This window comes from Papilio machaon, chromosome 17 (genome assembly GCF_912999745.1).
Source record: "Papilio machaon chromosome 17, ilPapMach1.1, whole genome shotgun sequence".
NCBI classification, from domain to species: Eukaryota; Metazoa; Arthropoda; class Insecta; order Lepidoptera; family Papilionidae; genus Papilio; species Papilio machaon.
Window position 1 is genome coordinate 540,379 of NC_060002.1, and position 20,682 is coordinate 561,060.

At 38.1% G+C, this 20,682-nt stretch overlaps 1 protein-coding gene across 1 annotated transcript in view; it reads left to right on the plus strand.

Annotated features, from left to right (window-relative positions):
* Positions 1–20,682, plus strand: part of LOC106708835 (homeobox protein homothorax) — a 247,825-nt gene that overhangs the window by 176,463 nt on the left and 50,680 nt on the right. The window contains exon 11 of the mRNA XM_045681887.1: positions 16,890–16,966. Within this exon, the coding sequence (XP_045537843.1) occupies positions 16,890–16,966 (77 nt within the window). The remainder of the gene's footprint in view (positions 1–16,889; positions 16,967–20,682) is intronic.

Below are 20,682 nucleotides of genomic sequence, written 5' to 3' on the forward strand. Positions count from 1 at the left end.
CGTGCATTTCCTTTGTTTAACACAAATGCACAAAAACATCTTGTTGTCTCTGTTTTTCTTAAGTAAAATGAGAAGGATAGTAATATATTTTTGTGGATCGGCTGTGAAGCTCACAGATGTTAAATGTCAAGTTAAAAACAATACACTGTAAATTTATTAATTTAATTTCATTGCATGAATACAAAATTTCTAAGAGATGCCTAATATAGAACAATTACTTAGCCTGAAAGTGGGGGGTTTGAGATGGGATGCAGTGGGGTGTGGGGGTAAGACTGAAGCCATTTTCATAATGCACCGCCGCTCGAGTTTGTCTCAAGTAAAACTTCACACTCTAAATAATTACTGGGTAGATAGAGTTGAGTTAGATGCGGACAGAGTTTGGATGAGTTTCAACTCAACTCGATAAAGTTATCTGAAAAAACGTAGCATAAAAGTTCTTACGGAATTTCATTTAGAAATATTACAAATTAGCTTTTACCCGCGACTCCGTCCGCGCGGAATAAAAAAAAAAGAAAAAGAAAACGGGGTAAAAATTATCCTATGTCCTTTTCCTGGTTCTAAGCTACCTGCCCACCAATTTTCAGTCAAATCGATTCAGCCGTTCTAGAGTTATAAATGGTGTAACTAACACGACTTTCTTTTATATATATAGATATATATAGATTTTTATGAGTAAAATTGAATATATTAATTTTGACAATGATTTTTTAGACATTGATCATTATTCCAGATGTTAAATTTTCTATTCACAACATATGTTTTTTTCGCCAAAATAGTCACCTACAGTTTTGTGACGTCATCGTAATGTGACGTTTGTAAAATTATTTTTTCTTAACTTTGTATAACGAATGGCAGATGGTATAAGGTCTTGAGACAAGTTCCTTAATGCACACCCACCTAGGACCCATAACTCATCCGGTCGAGTCTTAAAATTCAGACGGGAGTGCAGTTTAAGCGCTAGACTTGCTCCTTAGCACTAAATTACACCTACAGCAGTCCATTTAGAGCCGTTAACTGCGTCCGAAGCTTTCGTAGAGACTTTGTTTACAAAGAATTCATGATACTATTATGAAAATTTCTACTTTTTAGGAGATCATTTTTAATTGATAGTTACTAAATGTTAGCTTATAATTTAATTTGTAAGAAATACTATTTAATATGACTTAACTAAATAAAAATAGTTAAATATTCTAGCAACCTTTGAGTACATTTTTGAAATATGAAATTCTAAATAAAATATTCCTTCATGTACAAAGCACAGAAGTGTGCATACGGAATACGAATGCGTTGATATCCTAAGGGAGTGAGCAGAGTTGTCGCGTTTTGCCGGCGAATGTAGTGTGCTTTTAGGATTACGTCATAACCTTCCCTTATGCTTTCACACGAAGACATGTCATGCAGAGTAGTTACACTAGACAAAACAGTACCTTTTAGACGTATGCGTTCTTACAATTGCAGTATTGCACTGTCTACTCTGCCTCTTTGCTCTGCTCACGTGTGAAACTAGCACTACGATGCCTACAGAATAAATCACATGAGCAGTGTGAAAGGATAAATATGTCCGCATGTCACCTGTGGACTTGACACTAGCTTGAAATAATTTAATACCCTTTCTATTATGTAGAAATTGTTACATTCATATGTTATCTTAATAATATTATCAATGCAAATGTTTGCACGGCTGTTTGTAAGAAGGTACCTCCAGAACGGTTCAACGGATCTCGATGAAATTTGGCAGATATATACAACATAGTTGTTTTTAAATCCGCGTGGACGAAACCGCGGGTGAAAGCTAGTAAAATATAAACAGTTGAAAATTGAAACAGACAAATATGGATTCCCTCAGAGGAAACAAATGTTGGAGGTGTGTATTATAGCAGCATATCTCTGGTCGACAAGCATCCTTATAAGATGGTTTTAGCCAGAATGGAATGAATCATTAATTTTTCAAATTTATACTAAAGATACTCAACACAAGATGGTGTTGTCTATAAAAGTCGTTTTATTTCGTACTTCTTCTCGAAATGTACATATAGATATTCGGGACTTAAGGTCTTACGTCGTGTAACTAAATTGATAGTAAGGTATATTAAAGCTTCTAAAGGCTAAAGTAATTCTTATTTGGATTACATTAGTTAGATATTTATCTTAAATAGAATTAATTTGTCGTTATTTTTCGTTACCCACACATCGTGATATTGTGCCAAATAGTCACGACTGTAGACGGATTACACAAGTCCTATTTAAACGTTCGTCCATGTACGCCCTCCTTACGATGGCCAATAAAAACCTAGACAGCTGTCGACAGCGACCAATCGTCGGCCAGGCAGCCTTTCAGCCTAGTCTTATTCACATATGACATATAAGCGATTGTTTCAGCCTTTATCTCTATTTAATTTAGTCATCTAACTGTTTGTTGTGTGCAAATGAACTGCCGCCATCTTTGTTTCCATGATCGGGTATGTACGAGCGAGATGGTATCGCAGTATATTTGCTGTTGAGTAATTTAATGTAATTAGTTTTGTGATGTTTTGTAATGATCTGTTTTGCTATTCTTCGAAGTATTTCAATTAATTTTAATGTACTTCATTACTCTTTTAAATGGCATTCAATTTAAAATATAGTTTAACGAATAGAACGACCACTGTGTACATAGATCGCTCACAACATGAACGGATATACCCGAATATACCAAAAGCCGATTGTCGATGTCGGAGGTAATGATTATGTAACCAAAATATTGTTAACCGAACTAGCTCTAAACAATTATCTGTCTATATTCTATAGTGTTCCGTTTAATATTACATCAAAATTTACCACTACACTGTATGCAGTAACAAAGGTAGTTACACCGTTAGTACTGCTAGTATGAAGACGTCTCAGGGCGGGCAACAATGGGCAGCGAGGGGCAACAATGGACGATGGGCGCGTACAATGCGGCCGATAGCTGCGCCGCTCCGTCACTCTGACAGGGTTATCGCCGACCGCAATGAGGCCGCCCAGCCTCTGTTCTGAAGTGTGAGAGTCAGCGGTATCGGAATGTATTTTGACATATTTTTCATATTTAATTTTCGTGGTAAATCCCGTCTATAATATAGATGGACATCAATAGATTTGAAACGTGAGATGTGTAACGCCTTTAGCAAAAGGTCTTTAGAATGAAAGAGATCAGGTAACACTTTTCAACAGCACTGTGCAAGAACTTTTTTCTAATCAGCGACAGAGAGAAAAGAGTCACATATCTCTTTTTCTTTAGAAGCGTATGTATAACTGAAGACTCCAGAGTAAGATGCGATTTTCTAGGATTTATTCTTTTATAATGCAGAAACAGAACCTACGCTACCTCTTATGAACTGAAGCCTTGAAACGACACGTTATTGTTACTGTGACTAGGTTATGGAGTGTGATCGCCTCTTTACGTATTGTCTTCTGATTGGGTTTATCTTACTGTATAGGTGTTGTAACTCGATTTATAGCTTGTATCTACTGGTTTATTGCCAATAAAGAAATTTAACCTCAATCATAATCAGAATTGCTTAAAATCAAACAAGTTGTTAATTCAGAGTCTATTTTAAGTGACAGAGACTTCTTAGTTTAGCCTAAGGAAAGGAAAATGTTGAGAACACCCTTTTTGATTACATCAAAGTAAACAAAACAATTTAAACGTGGAGGACAGTTTAAACAGAGTTTTCTTAACTGACACAGGTGCGTCACGAGTACCAGGAGATCATATCAAGGAGTGAGACTTCAAAGTAACTACAACAAAGTGAAAACAGGATTGTTCGTTTGATTAGGCGCGTTCTTGCACACGCCCGCCGCGGGGCTCACTTTGTTTAGGAACGCCTTTGTGAGCGGACGTCCCTTTTGCTTTGATATCGTTACTAGCTTGCTTGTCGATTCTAGCGAACGACCTGATGGCAAATACTGATTTGTAATAACTTCAAACAAACCGAATGGGTAATGGAACAGAACAATCGAAACAATCTCAAATTGAAACCATACGGTGTTATGTTTACACCCAATTGTAGAGTAGTTATTATCCGAAATACAATAATGCTGATACAAAGTTAACACGATAAGCCAGATTACGATACTGCACGTTTTACTTATATTTATGTGACGTTTCGTACGGTTAAGGAAAATATTGTGATGCAACCCTCACATATCTGCGAAGAAATTCAAAGATATGTGTGAAGTCAACCCGCACTGAGCCAGCATTGACTATGTCTTAGTCAATTCTAATTTAGGGTAGGCTCCGACCTCTCAGTGGGGACGAATAGTGAGCTAATGATGATGAAGTTTTACTTATCTATTCGTCTTTAAAATGTGCAAATGAACAACATTGAAACAATAAATTTGTAGAGATCTTAATAGAGTGACTTACAAATGCACTCTATATTATCGTAAAGTTAATCCACTCTACAAATCTATAATTAACAGGTCTGTTATAACAATCTTTAATTTAAAAATGTTCACAATTTTTTGTTACCAAATTGAAGCACGCGTTTGTAGCGGCTTTCAAAACGTACAAAAAAAAACAAACAAAAACGTTCGCAAAATACAGTTTTTAAAAAAGCTTTGGTCCGCGAGCTGGGTGTCAATAAAATTTGATATTTACGCGGCGCGCGATATCCGTGAACACGTACCCGTGAATAAAGTCCGCATTTTAAAACGCCTTTTTTCCCGCACAAATGACTTTACTAAAAACGTTCTTTCGCTATCACTTGACTGTATCGTTATTATCTCAGTTCCATATATCACCATCCAAAAATAATGAATTTAGATAATGTATTTAGGACCTTTTTACTTCTTAAGTCGTTTTGCAAGTTCTTTTGGCCCTACTCTCATCATTATCATTGTTTAGTTTATATCATCAAGGAGTACAAACTTCGTCTTCTAGACCTTCCTTCCTCTACTTTGTAGAGCTTTTCAAAATATCAGTAGTTATATAATTATGTTTGACTCCTCATCTAGTTACATTTAAGATTTAATTTCCGAGCCACTTCAATAAACAAACAATTTAAACAAAACATTATTTAAAGTTCGTTCACTTTTGCGACTATATAAAATCTCTATATTGTGTATTTGTACGCCGTCAGCATTTCCTTTTTTGCTTTTTTTTCAAATTTCCGTCCCTCGCTCTGTTTCCCTGAATAGTGCGAACGGGTATAGCTTTCAGGAAACGAATGCGGTTTGACTGACGCTGTTTTAAGCTTTTAATACGCTTTTTAACGGGTCTCTCGTATTTTTTGTCCATGTTAGACTTGTGACGCTTCACCGTACACTCGACACGTCTATTTTCAAGTCTAGACTCGAGCTAGATTGGTAGCGGCATATGTTTCAGTAGCGTCTAACTTTTTTGTCATCGCTTCTTTTTCAGGTAGACTAGATTTTTAATTTGATAGCGCTAATTGTGACGTATCGTTTGTTATTCTTTTAACATTTACTTAATTCTTCATTTTAATTATTGTATCTCTGGTAATGTAGATAAAGTATGTAGACGTCGCAGAAACAGGAGAGTCGAGTGTGAGGAGAAAGGGAGAGGCCAAAACCTCCGGAGGGCGGGAGGGAAGAGGCCGGGAGACGGGAGAGACGCTGCCGGCGGAGTGCTGTCAAAACGTCAAATTTCAGAACGCTCAGCGCAAGTTGAAACGTGCCCCCGCCGCGATGTACGGCGCGCCGGCATCTCTAATATAGTTATGGCCGCCTGGTACGCTCCACGTTAATATTCATGCACCTACCTCCTCATTCGAACTCCTAGCCATTTTCGTGAAAGCCTTCCCGTTCTGCCACTATGAATATGAATGAATTATTTCCCGTTCGTATCTCTTAGCTTCAAGTTTTCAGTTGCACTTCGATTTGCAATTTGCATTCCGTCCGACTATCTGCTAATGCTATTAGTAATTCAACTATTAATGTTTAATTCGTCTAACCGTGTTTATTTCGCGTCAACCTTGTCAATTATTGTGTGAATCTCGAATTACCAGTAAGATAGTCATTTATTTAGATTAGTTAGTATATTTGGGTTCACCTTATTATTCCAAAATAGAAGCAAATCGATATCATTTTCAATAATCTGTGTAGATGATACAAACACAGCCAAGTTTCAAAAACGTTTTGTTTGTTTGTTTCCCTAGTACAGTCGTTATTTACATCTCAACAGTTGAGGACGGTTTGCCCATTTTTGAATTGTAAAATAACCGAAAAATAGAATTGCACATTTCGTTTTCCCGCTACTTCCGAGTAAAACAGTCGGTTTTCTATTCCGACTCTCAAAAATACAACATGCGATCCGCTGAAACTGTCCATCCCACTCTTGACGGGGAGGATATTGGAACTGGCCGAAAATGAGAAGCAAAAGAAACACTGATGTTTGACATTTCAATATGCACTCATCTAAAGCCCTGTTGGAGGCGGCGAAGTTAATTAATGTTACGCCCTGAGAATTTTGCAAGCGAAAATATACCTTAAAGTTTTCGAGTTTGAATTGAAATTCTTTGCAACGTAACGTCCGAAAGAAACAGTGACATCAACAGCGCTCGATCGAAAAGCAAACGTTTCTTATGTTTCCGAAGGTATCGCGGCGAGCGTGGTGCCGGAGCCCGAAGCCCGTACTTGACTCGCGGTATTTACGAACGTCAATCACAGCTGTCACAAGTGACAGTAGTCAAATCCCGCCGAGGAGTAACGGATAAGGACGTTCCCAATTTGAAAAACACACGTTCGGATATCCGCACGACGCGGCGCGTGCTCGTAGCGTCGATTAGTGTAACTTTCGAAAATGGAATCAGGGATCGTGTCGCCTTCGGGCGAGCCCGCCCACAAGATGGCCGCTCTAATCACCCGGCGCGACGCGGGAAAAGAACCGAATGATATACAATTTAGCTGCGATGCGTTATTACAAACTTGAACCTATAATTACGCGCGAACATTGCGCGTGGGAAGAGTTTAGAAAAAACGTCTTCGAAAACGGCTCGTGCTTTATAATTGGGGTGTAGTAACGGCCATTCATGATTCCGATTTGATTATAGCAATTTGAAGTTTGCAAATAAAAAGCGATCGTTTCTTTTATTATTTCCTCACGCCCACTGAATTGTGTTAAATTGTTTGGATACAATCTGTCCGTTTTGTATTATTATATTAAATCTGAAATTTTAAACAAAGCTAAATAATTAGGAATTAACAATTTAAAACATTGAAGTATGAAGTTAGAGAAATAGTTTTAAGAAATAACTATAAGAATGGGTAAAAAATCAGTCTCTGAGAGACATACATCGTTATAGGCATACAAGTAGATGTCAATTGATCGGCGTCCTACAGCGCAACATAACGGTCGTTGTAATCGACGACAATCGGCAGACGTGTTCGTCGAATGTCGGCCGGGATTCATTATTCATTTCCTAAAAGCGGGTGTTTGCGGCGGCGTCGGACATCGGCCGCTGATTTATCGGGCGTCGTCGTCGGCTTCGGCGTCGGCCTCGGCTCGGACACGTTCCGGATCAGAGGTCGCGCCGTGTGATTGACGGTGTCTTACTGCTCCGTGTTCTACATCTTAGGATCTGAATTAAATGTAAAACATTTGAAACTTTCTGCGACATTCGATCGAACAGACACAAATCGAGATGCACAAATTAATAAGTTCTCGAAATATAGGCTTGTTAGTGATTTCACATGATCTAATACTTTAACTTTAGACCGATGAAACAAGCACCTAATGTTCAGAACTGATTCACCACCTTCCCTATAAAACCATGTTCCGGCTACAAGTTTTCTTTTTATGAAATGTTACCTTTAATTGCAAAGACAATTTGTCAAGAATAAATATTTGAAAGCTGTAATGGTAGTAAGGCTATTAGGGCGTTTTCATGTTTCACTATGGAAGCAATATGGGGAATGTTCTCTACGTGTGACCGGAGGGCCAGGTCGTGTGCGGGGGCGGGCGCTCCGCCTCGGTCCTCGGGCTGTGCCGCGACAGAGCCCGGCGGCATGTCGGTGCCGCCTCACCGACGCCTCGCCGGGCACGACCCGTGTTCAGCAGCTGCGGGACAGAGGGAAGCTTGTTACTTGACACTTGGGGGACAAATTGCCACGAGGCAGTTTTAAATTGACTATGTCACTGCAGACCATGCCATTAGGGTTTTGCTTTAATGTGTTCACCTCGATGAATATATAGTTTCTTCAACTCTGCGGAGTAACTTATGTCAATTCAAAGTAATTTGTTATTCTCAAAACTGTAATAATAAACTCACCGCTCTCTGGGTGCACTTGTCCAAGTACTGTCATCTAAAATATCAATTGCGTAAACCTCGTGGAAATTAACATTTACCAAATACGTCATAACATAAAGCCCTAAATCACGCGCGCTTACACAGTCTGGCGTGCGCGACGGACGTGGGACGGGGGCGGGGCACGGACGAGACGCGGGCGCGCATAAACACCCAGCGCTGACAAATTTCACATCTAACCGATATCGATGCTGCGTAAATCATCGCTCGGTGTGCGCCCGCCTTTATGTCGCGCGATATCACCGCGTGTTTTATTGCCGTCCTACGAGTACCTCACGACATGCAGACGACTTATCAAATTTCCCCCCCGATAGTACAAGTGCTTTAATGATCCTAAGTCATCCTACACAACTTTGATTGATTTCACTTTCTCTTCTCTTTTGTTTGTTAACTAATTATTAACAGCTGGCAGTAAAAGTTTTTGTAATAATAGTTGTCTGGAATTCTAGATATACATGCAGTATTTTTCTAAGTCTGTCCGTCTGAATTTTTTTTTGACCATTTCTTACTTAAAAATATGAGATGATTCAGTTTTCACTATGACGTAGAAAAGTGTGACGTAGGAAATAACTTGGAGTTAATCCAACAACCGAAATGACGTCAAATGCGTTCTTTTGCTTGTTTTACTGTCACTAGATTCTGTGTTCAATCCTGTTTCCACGGAAATTTCCTCAAAATGCAGTCGTTTTTAACTTCCATTTTGTTACTAAATAAAACAGAAGTACACAGTATAAAATTAAAAACTGACATTGAATGCTTAGCTCAGTGTAACTTATTCATAAAAACAACAAGACTTGACTTTATTTGCAACTGTGACTGAACTCGAACTGCTATCGAACTCGAATCGCTATTTACTCGCCCGCGGCGCTAATCAATGAGCGACATGCGTTTTAATTTATGTCCACCATTCGTCCCGCTCGTCGGGGAATAGTTTTAGTATTGATTTTCAATACTTTTGTTTGTATCAACGCTGATCTCTCTTCAGTTATGTCGTAAATATTAAATACTAGCTGTCGCCTGCGACACTGTCCGCTCGGAATTAAAAGAAAAAAACTTGAGAGGTGTCAAGGGACACCCGGATGGAACGAAGTTCCTTTCGATTAATTAGTGAAGGAACCAATGTTTGTTCTATGAATAAAAAACTTAAGTCTTCACAAGAAGTACATTTTATTTCTATGAATTTTCGTTATATATTGTCACATCGTTGCCATGGTGAAGTAGCGCTCATTTGTCGTTAACATACTTACTATAGCAAAAAGTGTCGTGACAACTTTTCGTAAGATTTTTTCCGTCTAGCCGCCTTTCACAACGCGCGATAAGGAACATCGTTCCAAAAACTTAATTAGTAGCCTATGTGTTCTTCCAGACTATGTTCTACATCTGTGCCAAATTTCAACAAGATCCGTTGAGCTGTTCCGGAGATACTGTCCAACAAACATCGATCTGAACTTTCGCATTTATAATATTAGTAGGATGCATCGTAAATACTTAATACTACGTAATTGCAATTGAAAATGTATTTTTAGTGAAATAAGATTATAGTCGTTTCGTTTTACTTGTCCTTGTGCCTTATTTATCATTGAATTTGAATAATAATTGGGAACTAAATCGACCTATCCGAGGAAAAAGGTTACTTTTACGACGATTAAGAGATGTAACTCTTTTCCATGGAACTCCAAACATGTTTAAAATCTGTATTTGTTATTTATAATAATAACATGTAACCTTGTCTCGTGTGCGGTGTGCGGTGTGCGGTGTGCGGTGTGCGGTGTGCGGCGCCCGCGCAATGCGGCGCCCGCGCAATGCCGCGCAACTCTTTTGTTCCCGCGGCAAACGATACCGCCTCCTTTGATGTCTCTTCCGATATGCAAACTTTTATGTCCGCTACATATTCATCAGACTTTGTTGCGCCGCGCAAAAAGTTTCGTTCTCTCCTCCTTTTTCAATACGCTTATATTTATGCTGTTTTTATACAATATTTTAAAACGCTAATTTTGTACAATTATTAGCTTAGTGATCCAATAATTTTACTGTTAAAATAACGTATAACTGAAAAGGTTTTATTTTCAGCCTTTTTTTCTGTTCTCTGTAGTTTTATAAACACTAAAACTATATAGAACAGATTAAAAAAACATTATTAATTGTTCATTTGTCTTACCTTGTCCCCATAAATCAGGTCATTCAGTCATTTCGGTGCCTTCACACATCATCAGCCCAACAGTCTTCTGAATACGAAGTACCAGGCGAACAGAATATCGGTGGAGTTGTGGACCTATCTCATTTCCTAGCGGCATCGGAAGCCGTCAGCGCCCAACATCCGGCTCCATAGATTAGTATCGAAGCTATAACGTCTCATACAAGCATTGTTCCAGCGCTCGATTCATAGCTGTTGCAGCGCTTTGTATTGTTATGTCGAAATTCTGAAATAGTTCGCTACAATGACGTTACAAATGACGTAACTTAGATGTTGTTAATTAGTACAGAATAGAACATTTTATATACGATATCTGTAGAATAGAGGCTTAGGAAGAAATCGATGAATTGCATGAAAGAAGACAAATGGCAGAACGATTCGGATTAGGTTATTAATAAAGTACGTGAAGAATCGACAACTTAATCGTATTAATTTACTGTTTCTAATTTAAAAGCACGTGCATTGCTTTCCGTTCAGACAAAGTGAACTAAATTATTAGATCCAATTTCGAAATGTCAATACAAATCTCCTACTTTATACAATTCACGTAAAAAACCGATTGTCACTGATTGATATAATACTGTACGGTTGGCGGATTGTTACAAAAAACTATTCGGAGTTTTGTAGTCGATGTGCGGCCAGCGGTCGTGTCCATTACCACTTTGCATAATTCAGGCGACGGTCCTTTGCCGCGACGACCGGCCACTGAATGCTTTATCCCGCCCTCGCGATAAAAATGCACGCGCGACATCTATCGACAGGTGCCTTCCATTAAAGCCTTCTAGCTTTTTTTAAAGCTTCGATCCGTTCTGCCACTATTCCTAGACATTGTAGATTTAAATATTCATTCAGTATTTCTGTCTGTGATAGAACCAAAAGCCTTTTTTGCTAATTTTCTTTTACACAAGTTGGTCTAAGTAGTCAAATTTGAAATTAGTTGTATGTATGTAGTAGATTATAAAATCAGATTTGTGATGATTTTATCACATTAAACGCTAAAATAATCTTGCAACAATCTTGTTATTTGCCAGAAAAGTTATCAAAAATAAATGTACAGTTATTTAGATAGCTTTTGGGATATAGTCCTAACATTCGGAACACAAATTCACTTTTGTCCATATAAATAAAACTCGTTCGCACATAAACAAAAGAAGAATAAATAAACAAGAAGTGCGTGCACGCGGCGGTGACGCGAAGGGTTGAGATGGAGCCATCCATCAGGCGTGACTCTTCGATAGGGTTAGGGCCACCTCCGTACCTTTATGCGTCCCTGGTCGCACATAACGGCCCCAAAACTAGAGACCCCAGTTTTTTGACATCTATTTGTGGTCGCCCTTTGGCCCCTAACGGCTCCCGAGGTCCTAACGCCGCGTGTAGAAATAAGATTTGAATTTGCAATTCAAAATCTTGATAATTAACACTTGATAGTACTTTAAAATTATTTAAAAGGACTAATTGAAAACAGATTTGAAGTGACAAATTAAATTAAATATTTGCGTGTTTTAACTTAGCTCCAAATTTTTCGAACGTCGACACAAAAGTATTTTGGCATGCGAAACCGCTTTCAAGTCTTACAAGAGTTAGTTTTGCGTCACGTCGGTTACGAGCTAAAGTGAAGCGTGCATAATTTAGCACTCAATCCGCGGCGTGTCTCGTCGGGAAAAAATTTAATCCATCAACACGCTGCGTCACGCTTACATCTTCAGCTGTTTACAAACTAAACACGCTATTAATAATTAGAAAACATGTATGTTTTAAAATCATGTATTTTACATCAACAACAGAAATACATTTTCGTCTTTCACTTTTCTTTGTCGCTTTTCGCATACCATAATTGAGGTACAGGTAATGTAGTACTTAAAAACAAATAATATCATGCACGTATCATAACAGTTTAAAGACTACACTTGAATTGACAGCAATGTATCTCGGCCGCTAGTCTTTTCTCCTAGGAGATGCATGATGATGCAGGAAAGTGTCACCGGATCCCTGAATACATTATCATTGTAATGGTAACACGGAGCGAAAATTGTGATATATATATCGCACCGCACTGCGTCGTCGGCGCATATCATTAGGGAATTTCGGATTTCGGATCGCAGCCCGCGAATGAATTTTTCATCGTCTCCAAAGATTTTTTTTTTCGTGTGAGACATTCTGTTCTGTGTTCACACACGCTCTGTTTATTAATGGAAATACAAAACGTGTGTCTCCTTAGGGAAATCTTCAGCTAACACTAGAGTTAAATGACTAAATAATGATTTGAATTAAAAACCCAGTCCAAGTAAACAGAAGGCAAACTCAAGAGTTTGCCTTAAACCGTTCAAAGAGCCACTTACACTGTTAGTCTTCAATTCTATAATTTACCAAAAGGCACGAACTTCGCAACATCTTCTCAGTTAACTCTAAGTAACTGATGCTTCAAATAAACAAAAAAAGAAATAGGTGTTAGCTCTGATCGTCAGCTCCGCGCAGTGCCACGCTCGGCTGCCTCGTAGTATTTACATATTCCCCGCCGCCACCGCCCCATGGATTTAGGTGCCAACAAATGGATTGTTTCTCTTCGACGCTGCGAAACAAAATTTATAGTCCGCGAGGCGAAATTTCCTCGAGCGCGTCACAGGGGCGCGAGTTTTTCACTCCCGATGCCCGATTTATTGCAAACTTATGCCCGATATAATCGTGATTTTAATGCGCGCCGGTGATTTACTGGCCGGATGAGAGCGAGCCAGGATTGCTTTTCGAAATTTGATATCTCAATAGAGTTTATGACGGCTCGTTGCCTCCCGCCTCGCCTCGTCTCACCTCGCATCGACTGGAAATTTTAAACTTACACCCGTTTGTATGCACGGTCGTTAATCTTTTTGTAAATTGTGTAAACAGATTAGAGAAACAAATTATTTTGTTGCTACGTACTGGAACAACATAATCCAAAATGAAGTTCAGTCAACTTAATGTTGTTTTTTTTTTGTGCCTCTCAATCTATTGTTTATTTCATGTCAAAAACGAACAAAGGGCATCGACCTCGTCTCCTCGCATCCATTCCGTCCGTCTACAAGGTCCGTCTGAATTAAAAAACAATTGCTAATAAATCATTTCTGACGGGGGTCAATTTTCGTGTCTGTTTATATTCGGCAAGTCGCAGTCGATCGCTAGTTAAAAATAATTGGTGGGCACCGAGTCGGCAAAAAACCTCAGCCCCCGGTATAATTTTGACAAATCCCGTTAGCCGCCCGGAGGCGGCCAAGAGTTTATCATTTTCCGGTTTTTGTATACACCGTAATAGGCTTCATAAATTTCTGATAATGTTTTTTCGATATTCGAGACATGCTCGCCGCTCCAGAAACTTCGACCGGCGGAGACATGCGGTCACTGTATCACAGCCTCTCGAGATAACATCTCCTTACAACCAAATATAATCAAATGCTACAAGCACTGTGATACGTTTATTTATAAGTAACACAAGAGACCTCCCTCAACTTATTATGCTTTCTAAAAATATTGTTTACCATTAACATTCCCACACTTGATATACTTTTTAAATGAGTGTAAAATAAGAAACTGTCAGAAAAATCACCAGAAAAACTCTACATAAACACTAGGTTTTACCTAACACTTAAATGTCCACTCTAGCTAAGATATTATGCATAAGTATATATCCAGTAGTAATACAAAAATTGCATACAATTATATTTTTTAATAACAATAATTCGGGTAGGTGGTAAGAACACACAGGCGGTCGGCGGTTGCATTTAGTCGGCCGAAGACAGCGCGTACAGCCAAACAAAACATCCTGCTCATAACAAATATCATAGTGCATTAGCGTTACCGATGCCCGATCGATTGCCCGGCTAATTGTAAACAAACAGAGCGGGAGACCACCGGCGAGTTATTCTCAGACTACGATCTCTATTGCTTTTTGTTTATAACTCCCCACATTAGGAATTACATCGGACGTTATACGGGTAATATGCATCCTTTCGTCATATAAACTTTTCAACCGAATTAATTGTCTATACGTTGTTATGTTTAAATTGTACTTACTTCATTTTTAAACGTTTTATTATCTCTGAACTTGTGAATGTTTTGAGCTTAAATAATTCTGAGGATCCGTTTAAAATTATTACAAGAAACTTTTTAGTTGTAACCATAAAACCAGCTACGGTTAATTCAAAGTACATTTAAACGGTAATCTAGGTCAGTAGTAATCTGTAATGTCTGTCAAAATAAAATTTTCAATTAAAGAAGCATTAAATTGACGTTGTAAAGATAATTTTATCTTTGGTTATAATTGACACGTTGTAAAAGTGGTCATCTTAATTCAATAATCATTTAACGACGTGAGATCGGGGAAGCGCGAGATCGGCCGCGTTGTACCACAAACTGTTTATTATAAAATTTTATAGCTGCTCGAGTTTAAAACGACGAAAACATCATTGTTTTACGATCCGAGCGTCAAGTGAGAGCAAAATAATTCGCCCCATAACCTTCCCCTTGCCGATGCCGCGGCCTCGCAGACACTTCCCGTGTAATTCTCACTATGAATACATTATTTAGACACTCCAGCGCATCGGGGAATTGGTGTAATGCGCCATACGCTTTTATTTTTATTAGGAAGATTTTATGAGAGTCTTCGGCGTATTCGGATTTACGGGGTCGATGTTTAACGATTCCTGGGAAGGCTTTCAGGTGACTTTTAGCGCGGTAAACATTACCTCCTTTATGTTTGATTTGCACTAAATTACACTCGTTTATAGTTCTATGCGAGGGAATGAAGCTGGTGCTAGAATCGCGGTGTTTTAGTGCCTATTTAATAACGTTATCTGTTTGCTTTGCATAATTAAGATATCGTCTAGGAAAACTAGGCTTTAACACTGCAATCTATTAATAAAGACTGCGAGATATTAATTATTTTTGTAATTTAACTTGAAATAGAAGTAGGTTATTTTAGGTTTCATGTTCCTTCCATATAAATAAAATAATGGCGGCGGGCGCTCAAAACTCATTTCAAAGTATCATTAGTTCGACCTCTAAGTGCGGCGACACGTTTATGAATCATGATTTCGTTGGTCAGTACAATTTGTCATATTCCCTAATCGATGGGACTCTACCAATATGACGGATGGTTGTTGATTCCAAATACTTTGAAGTCATAATTTCTGTATATTTTGTTGAATCTACGTAGTTAGTTTATTTCAACAAATACGTCTAGAGTTTAGGATTTAGTGTTTAGAAATCTTGTGCGCGCAGGTGACCAGGGGCTCATAAATCATAAGAGGCGCGCGGACAATGGCACTGTGCGGGACACGGTGTGGCGTGCCGGGAGCACACCGGCGCGGGCGACGGGCGACGTATCAATTTCCTTGGGAGTCGCGCTATCGCGTCATCTCGCGCCTTTTCCCTCCTTTTGTTTTTGTTGGCAACGCACCGGCACCGGCCGATATTTTTCAGTGATTTACTCCGAACGCGGCGCCGTCTCGGACATGTTAAATCATGTCTCTTTAAATAAACATATCTTTTTAAAAAAAAACCCGACCGTAAAATGTTTACGTAAGAAATGACAAATAGCTCATCTTCAGTCGTCGGCTGAATATTTATAATAGTTTTTATAACTCGTTTATTACTTTATAGATTTTGAACAGAATCTCTAGGGGTTATGTTTAGTGCAATATATACTTTCGTGTGCTTCATGACATAAACAAATAAAACAGAAATTAAAATACCCTAGATTTTGATTTTAGCCATAGATTTAGACGTAGATATTGAAAGATCACCCCAATACATCGATAGATAGGGAAACTTATAGGAACTGTCTTACCCTTAGTTTAAAATAAACACATTTCTGATAGGTGAACCTAACAAAGATATTGTCGACATTAACCGTGGCTAGTTCAAAGTAAACACGACTGAAAATAAATTAAAGGAAAGCTTATTCAGTTAAAGTTAGTCATGTAACCACGAACAGCCGGGTATCGACCGGGGACCGAACCGGGGCAGGTTAATTTACACACACGTACGCTACCTGCGGCTACCAGGGCGAGATGAAATAGCGGAGGTCTCCCGGGGACCCCGCGTCGCTGCAAAACCAATAACATTACATACACGTGAGTCATGCCGCCCTGGTGGTTACCTGTCCTTGGAACATGATAAAAATGATTATCCCTTTGGAATAAAAAAAGAAAGAAAATTCAAAATCTTCTTTTCTTTTGACATTTTTCGTTTGTTGTTTTTAAAAAAAAAACGGCCAAGTGCGAGTCAGACTGACGCACCGTCTCCTTAGTCTTCAAATGTGAGAGTTCAAGAGATGCAAGTGTCCTTTCGTTTTATTATTATTACTAATTCACAGAAAAAAATAGCTTTAACATTTACTATTCTTACTAGAAATGTAATGTGTTGTTATTTTGTTTCAGCACCCGTACCCCTCGGAGGACCAGAAAAAGCAATTAGCACAGGACACAGGGTTAACGATACTACAAGTAAATAATTGGTAAGTACATTTTATTTACTTAAAATAAATGAGAAATGGAAAGAAAATTGGAAAACAAAGTTTCTATTTTGTATATCGTATCATATCAATTACTATGATTATGTTTCACAAGCCGAGAGAAACCGTTCGTACACCTCTAGACCCCTGTTAGCCTGGTATGGGAATCGCATGATTATGTTAAGAGACGACGTAATAAAATTAGACATTTTACGACCCTCGATCGCGACGCAAAATTAAATTGCGTCTAATGAAAATAGAATTTTGCCTGCGTCTGCGCATACTCCGAGTAAAAGACGCATACTATTTACGCAGAATTTTTAACTTTCTTTAAAGTAAGTTAAAATAAAAAGATTTCCTGAGAAGATTTCTTTTGGTCCATTCTATTACGAGTATAAAATTTCACAATCAGTTTATATTAAAAGAGGAAACTTTCTCAAACAATTCATTAAAGGCAGATAAATCTCCTTTTTTGACGTTTATAAATGTTGTTGAATTGTTTCCCGTTGCCCTAATAAGGTCAGTTACATCGACGCACGCGCATTTCGCGTAGGCGTGCATTTGACGCGCGCTAATAAAACGCGCGAAATACTGCGCACGGTCATTGTCCCCACAAATGGCGAACGAACCATCTTTACTTGTTTTGCAATTCGATTTATTTATAATTCTAGCTGAACGAGGTTTGAATATAGCGGATTTGGGTGTCCTTAATGTGGCAACCCTTTCACTGCCACACGTCGTGTAATACATGCAGCTTGTCCCCTGTCCGTATTGCAAAGTGCATCTTTAGGTTATACGCGTTGTAATGATTTCAAGATAACATTAACCTTTGAGGATATTTATGTATCCTTTTAACTTTAAATTTTGTTGTTCTCGTGCTCTTTACATAATTTAATATTTGAGCTCTTATCTAATATAAGAACGACGAAAATTTAGACAGAAACAATCTCTTGGTCGATCCATAGAGAGCATGTACACTACACTTTTAAATCAAAAAACAAACAAATATTTGAAAGTGTTCAAAGTTTAAATTCAAAGCTCCAATGCAATTCAAACAAACAAAATCGTCTATTACAAGTTATTTATCTGACCTGTACATTGAAAGTTTCCCACGCTGTACACTGGAACATTTCACAAGAGGTAAGAAGCTGACGACAAAATACCTTGATGATTAAGCCGCTATATATTGTGATAAGCTCTCGAAATCCAACGGATAACTAATGAACCTATGAGAGCCTCTCCATACAACTAGCGGGAACTTTGCTTCGTAATGATCTTTATAATATTTTGAATATTTGACATGCAGTGCCAATCAGTTGCTATTTAGAAGTACTTTGGTAATTTTAAATATTTTTACTCAGAATTGTGTACTTGAATTCGGTCAAAATTTCAATCTGAAGAGTTAGGACACACACAGAAATATTCTCAAATAATGAAGTTTTTCCATCAAATTAAAATACCATTCATATTGCTAAAGATCCAATCAGGCAACACTTAAAGTCATTTTTAAATTAATCAATTTAAATACAAAAAATCTAATTTAAAACTTAATTTACTCGTCATAGAACGTCGTCATCTTCGTGTTAAGTTCACTGACAGGCGATGTGAAATAATCGAAGAAACAACAGAAAGGGGGTCTTATACCGCAAAGTAACGCTGCATACACACTATTAACATTTACCAGGCTCTTAGAGGTCGGAGAGGTCAGAGGTCCAGAGGCTCACAATTCTCGCCTGAGTGCCGCTATACCAAGGTTACCAAGCGATAAGAATTACCAGGACAACAGAACTAAAATCAATTCATACACTATTTATAACTCAAGAATGGCTGAATCAATTTGACTGAAAATTGGTGGGCAGGTAGCTTAGAGCCAGGAAACGGACATAGGATAATTTTTACCCCGTTTTCTATTTTTTATTCCGCGCGGACGGAGTCGCGAGTAAAAGCTAGTTTAAAATAATATTAAAAAAAGTCTAAACAACAATCTCAATTGTACAGAAAAGAGTAATTTTAAATTGAATATTTTAGACTGTTGTCTGTATTTTTCTGATATATAGTAATGGTCACCCTACACTAAACCATTATAACGCTATGTTTTTTCTCCATTATCTTAGATAATTGAAGGCAATCGAGATATTTTTTAAGAAAGCGACGCAGAATTAATATACAATTATATGCTATTAAAATATGATTCCGTTTGACAGCTCACGCGTTTGAAATTGTTTTTCAATTTATATTGTACCATTGACGTTAGGCATTAAAAAAATGATTAGAATAAGTGACGCTATCAAAATAATCCGTCTTCCCGGTCAAGAGTTGAGAGGTTCTGACTCTTGTGAATAGACTTAGAGACATTCACGATTGTAAAAGCCTAAGGAAGTGGTCAGAGACGTGACTAAGATGGTAACCAAAACATAAGGCTTCCAAATTACTTAATTATTGAAGAAATTTAATTAAATTTTTCAGTTTATATGTCTAATGACGTAAAAATAGCTAACCCTTGTTATTTCAATGAGTTCGTAATACAAAGCGTGCCCCAAGCGATATCCGTTTTGTTCGCATCGTACACAATGCCCTGGCCCTGCTCATCCCATTACAAGTTAATTGGTCAAACAACTTAAACAAAGACGATTAACCAATTAAAAATTCATTCCTAATAGCTCCGTTAGGATACTCGAGATTGCCTACTCAATAACCCCCATCATCCTTTTCGCATTACGCTAAATTCGACATAATATCCAAATTCCTATCCATTACCTCTCGAACGTCTTTCGGAAACAGCTCGATGCATACGTAACGAGCAATGTATAGTGTAATGCGATACGGTATTATATCGTGGTAGGGGTAACCCCAGGAAGGGTTGTGTGGTCCCCTCGTGTAAACAGGTGTCTAGATCCACGTTGATTGCTCTCTATGGCGTATTAGGACAAATGCCTCCTGTAAATATTTTATTGAGTCGCTTTTGACTCCGCGGTGAGGCCGTAAAAGATTATGTAGTCGTTGGTTTTATAGTTTCAAGCTTTAGAATTATTACAGTCAATCTCTTTATTGCGAGAGAAATAAAGTTAATTTACATTATACGTAGCAGAAAAAGTTATTTTAAAACTTAAAGCTTTTCCACAAGAGTAGTTTTTAACATAATACATACGAAAAATACCCATAAAATAAAAGATTTTCCGAATAACAGCAATATCTAATATTCCCTTCCTCAAAGGGGCTTTCCAGAAAACGCGATAAACAATAAAACAGACAGTGTATTCAAATTCGATATTGAAGTTAACGGCTCGTTACGCACCGAGAGCACATAAAATTCATGCAAATGTCCCGTAATCACGTTACTCGCACAAGGTTGTATACCGGCTCCGTCAAATTGAAACCACCTCGCCTCTGGGACCCTGTCGAATTAATGAGCGCTCCCCTAATTGCCATTGTATGAAGATGCAAATTCGACAAAGAATGGGAGCGAGCTATCTCTTATTGTTGGTCTCCTAGTACATGTAATTGATAAGGAGTCGCTGGATTTGAATTTCTAATTTTATTTTCATTCATTACCTCCTGGGACGGAACTGTTCCCTTGCGTTGTTCTTTTCTTAAAATCTCATGATATTGTTTGAATTTAATTAATCTGTATAAATTAAATGATAACTGAGGAAAACTAAAGGAAAACTATAATACTCCTCCCATTTATTTCATTACCAGTAGTTAGTAATTAAGTATAA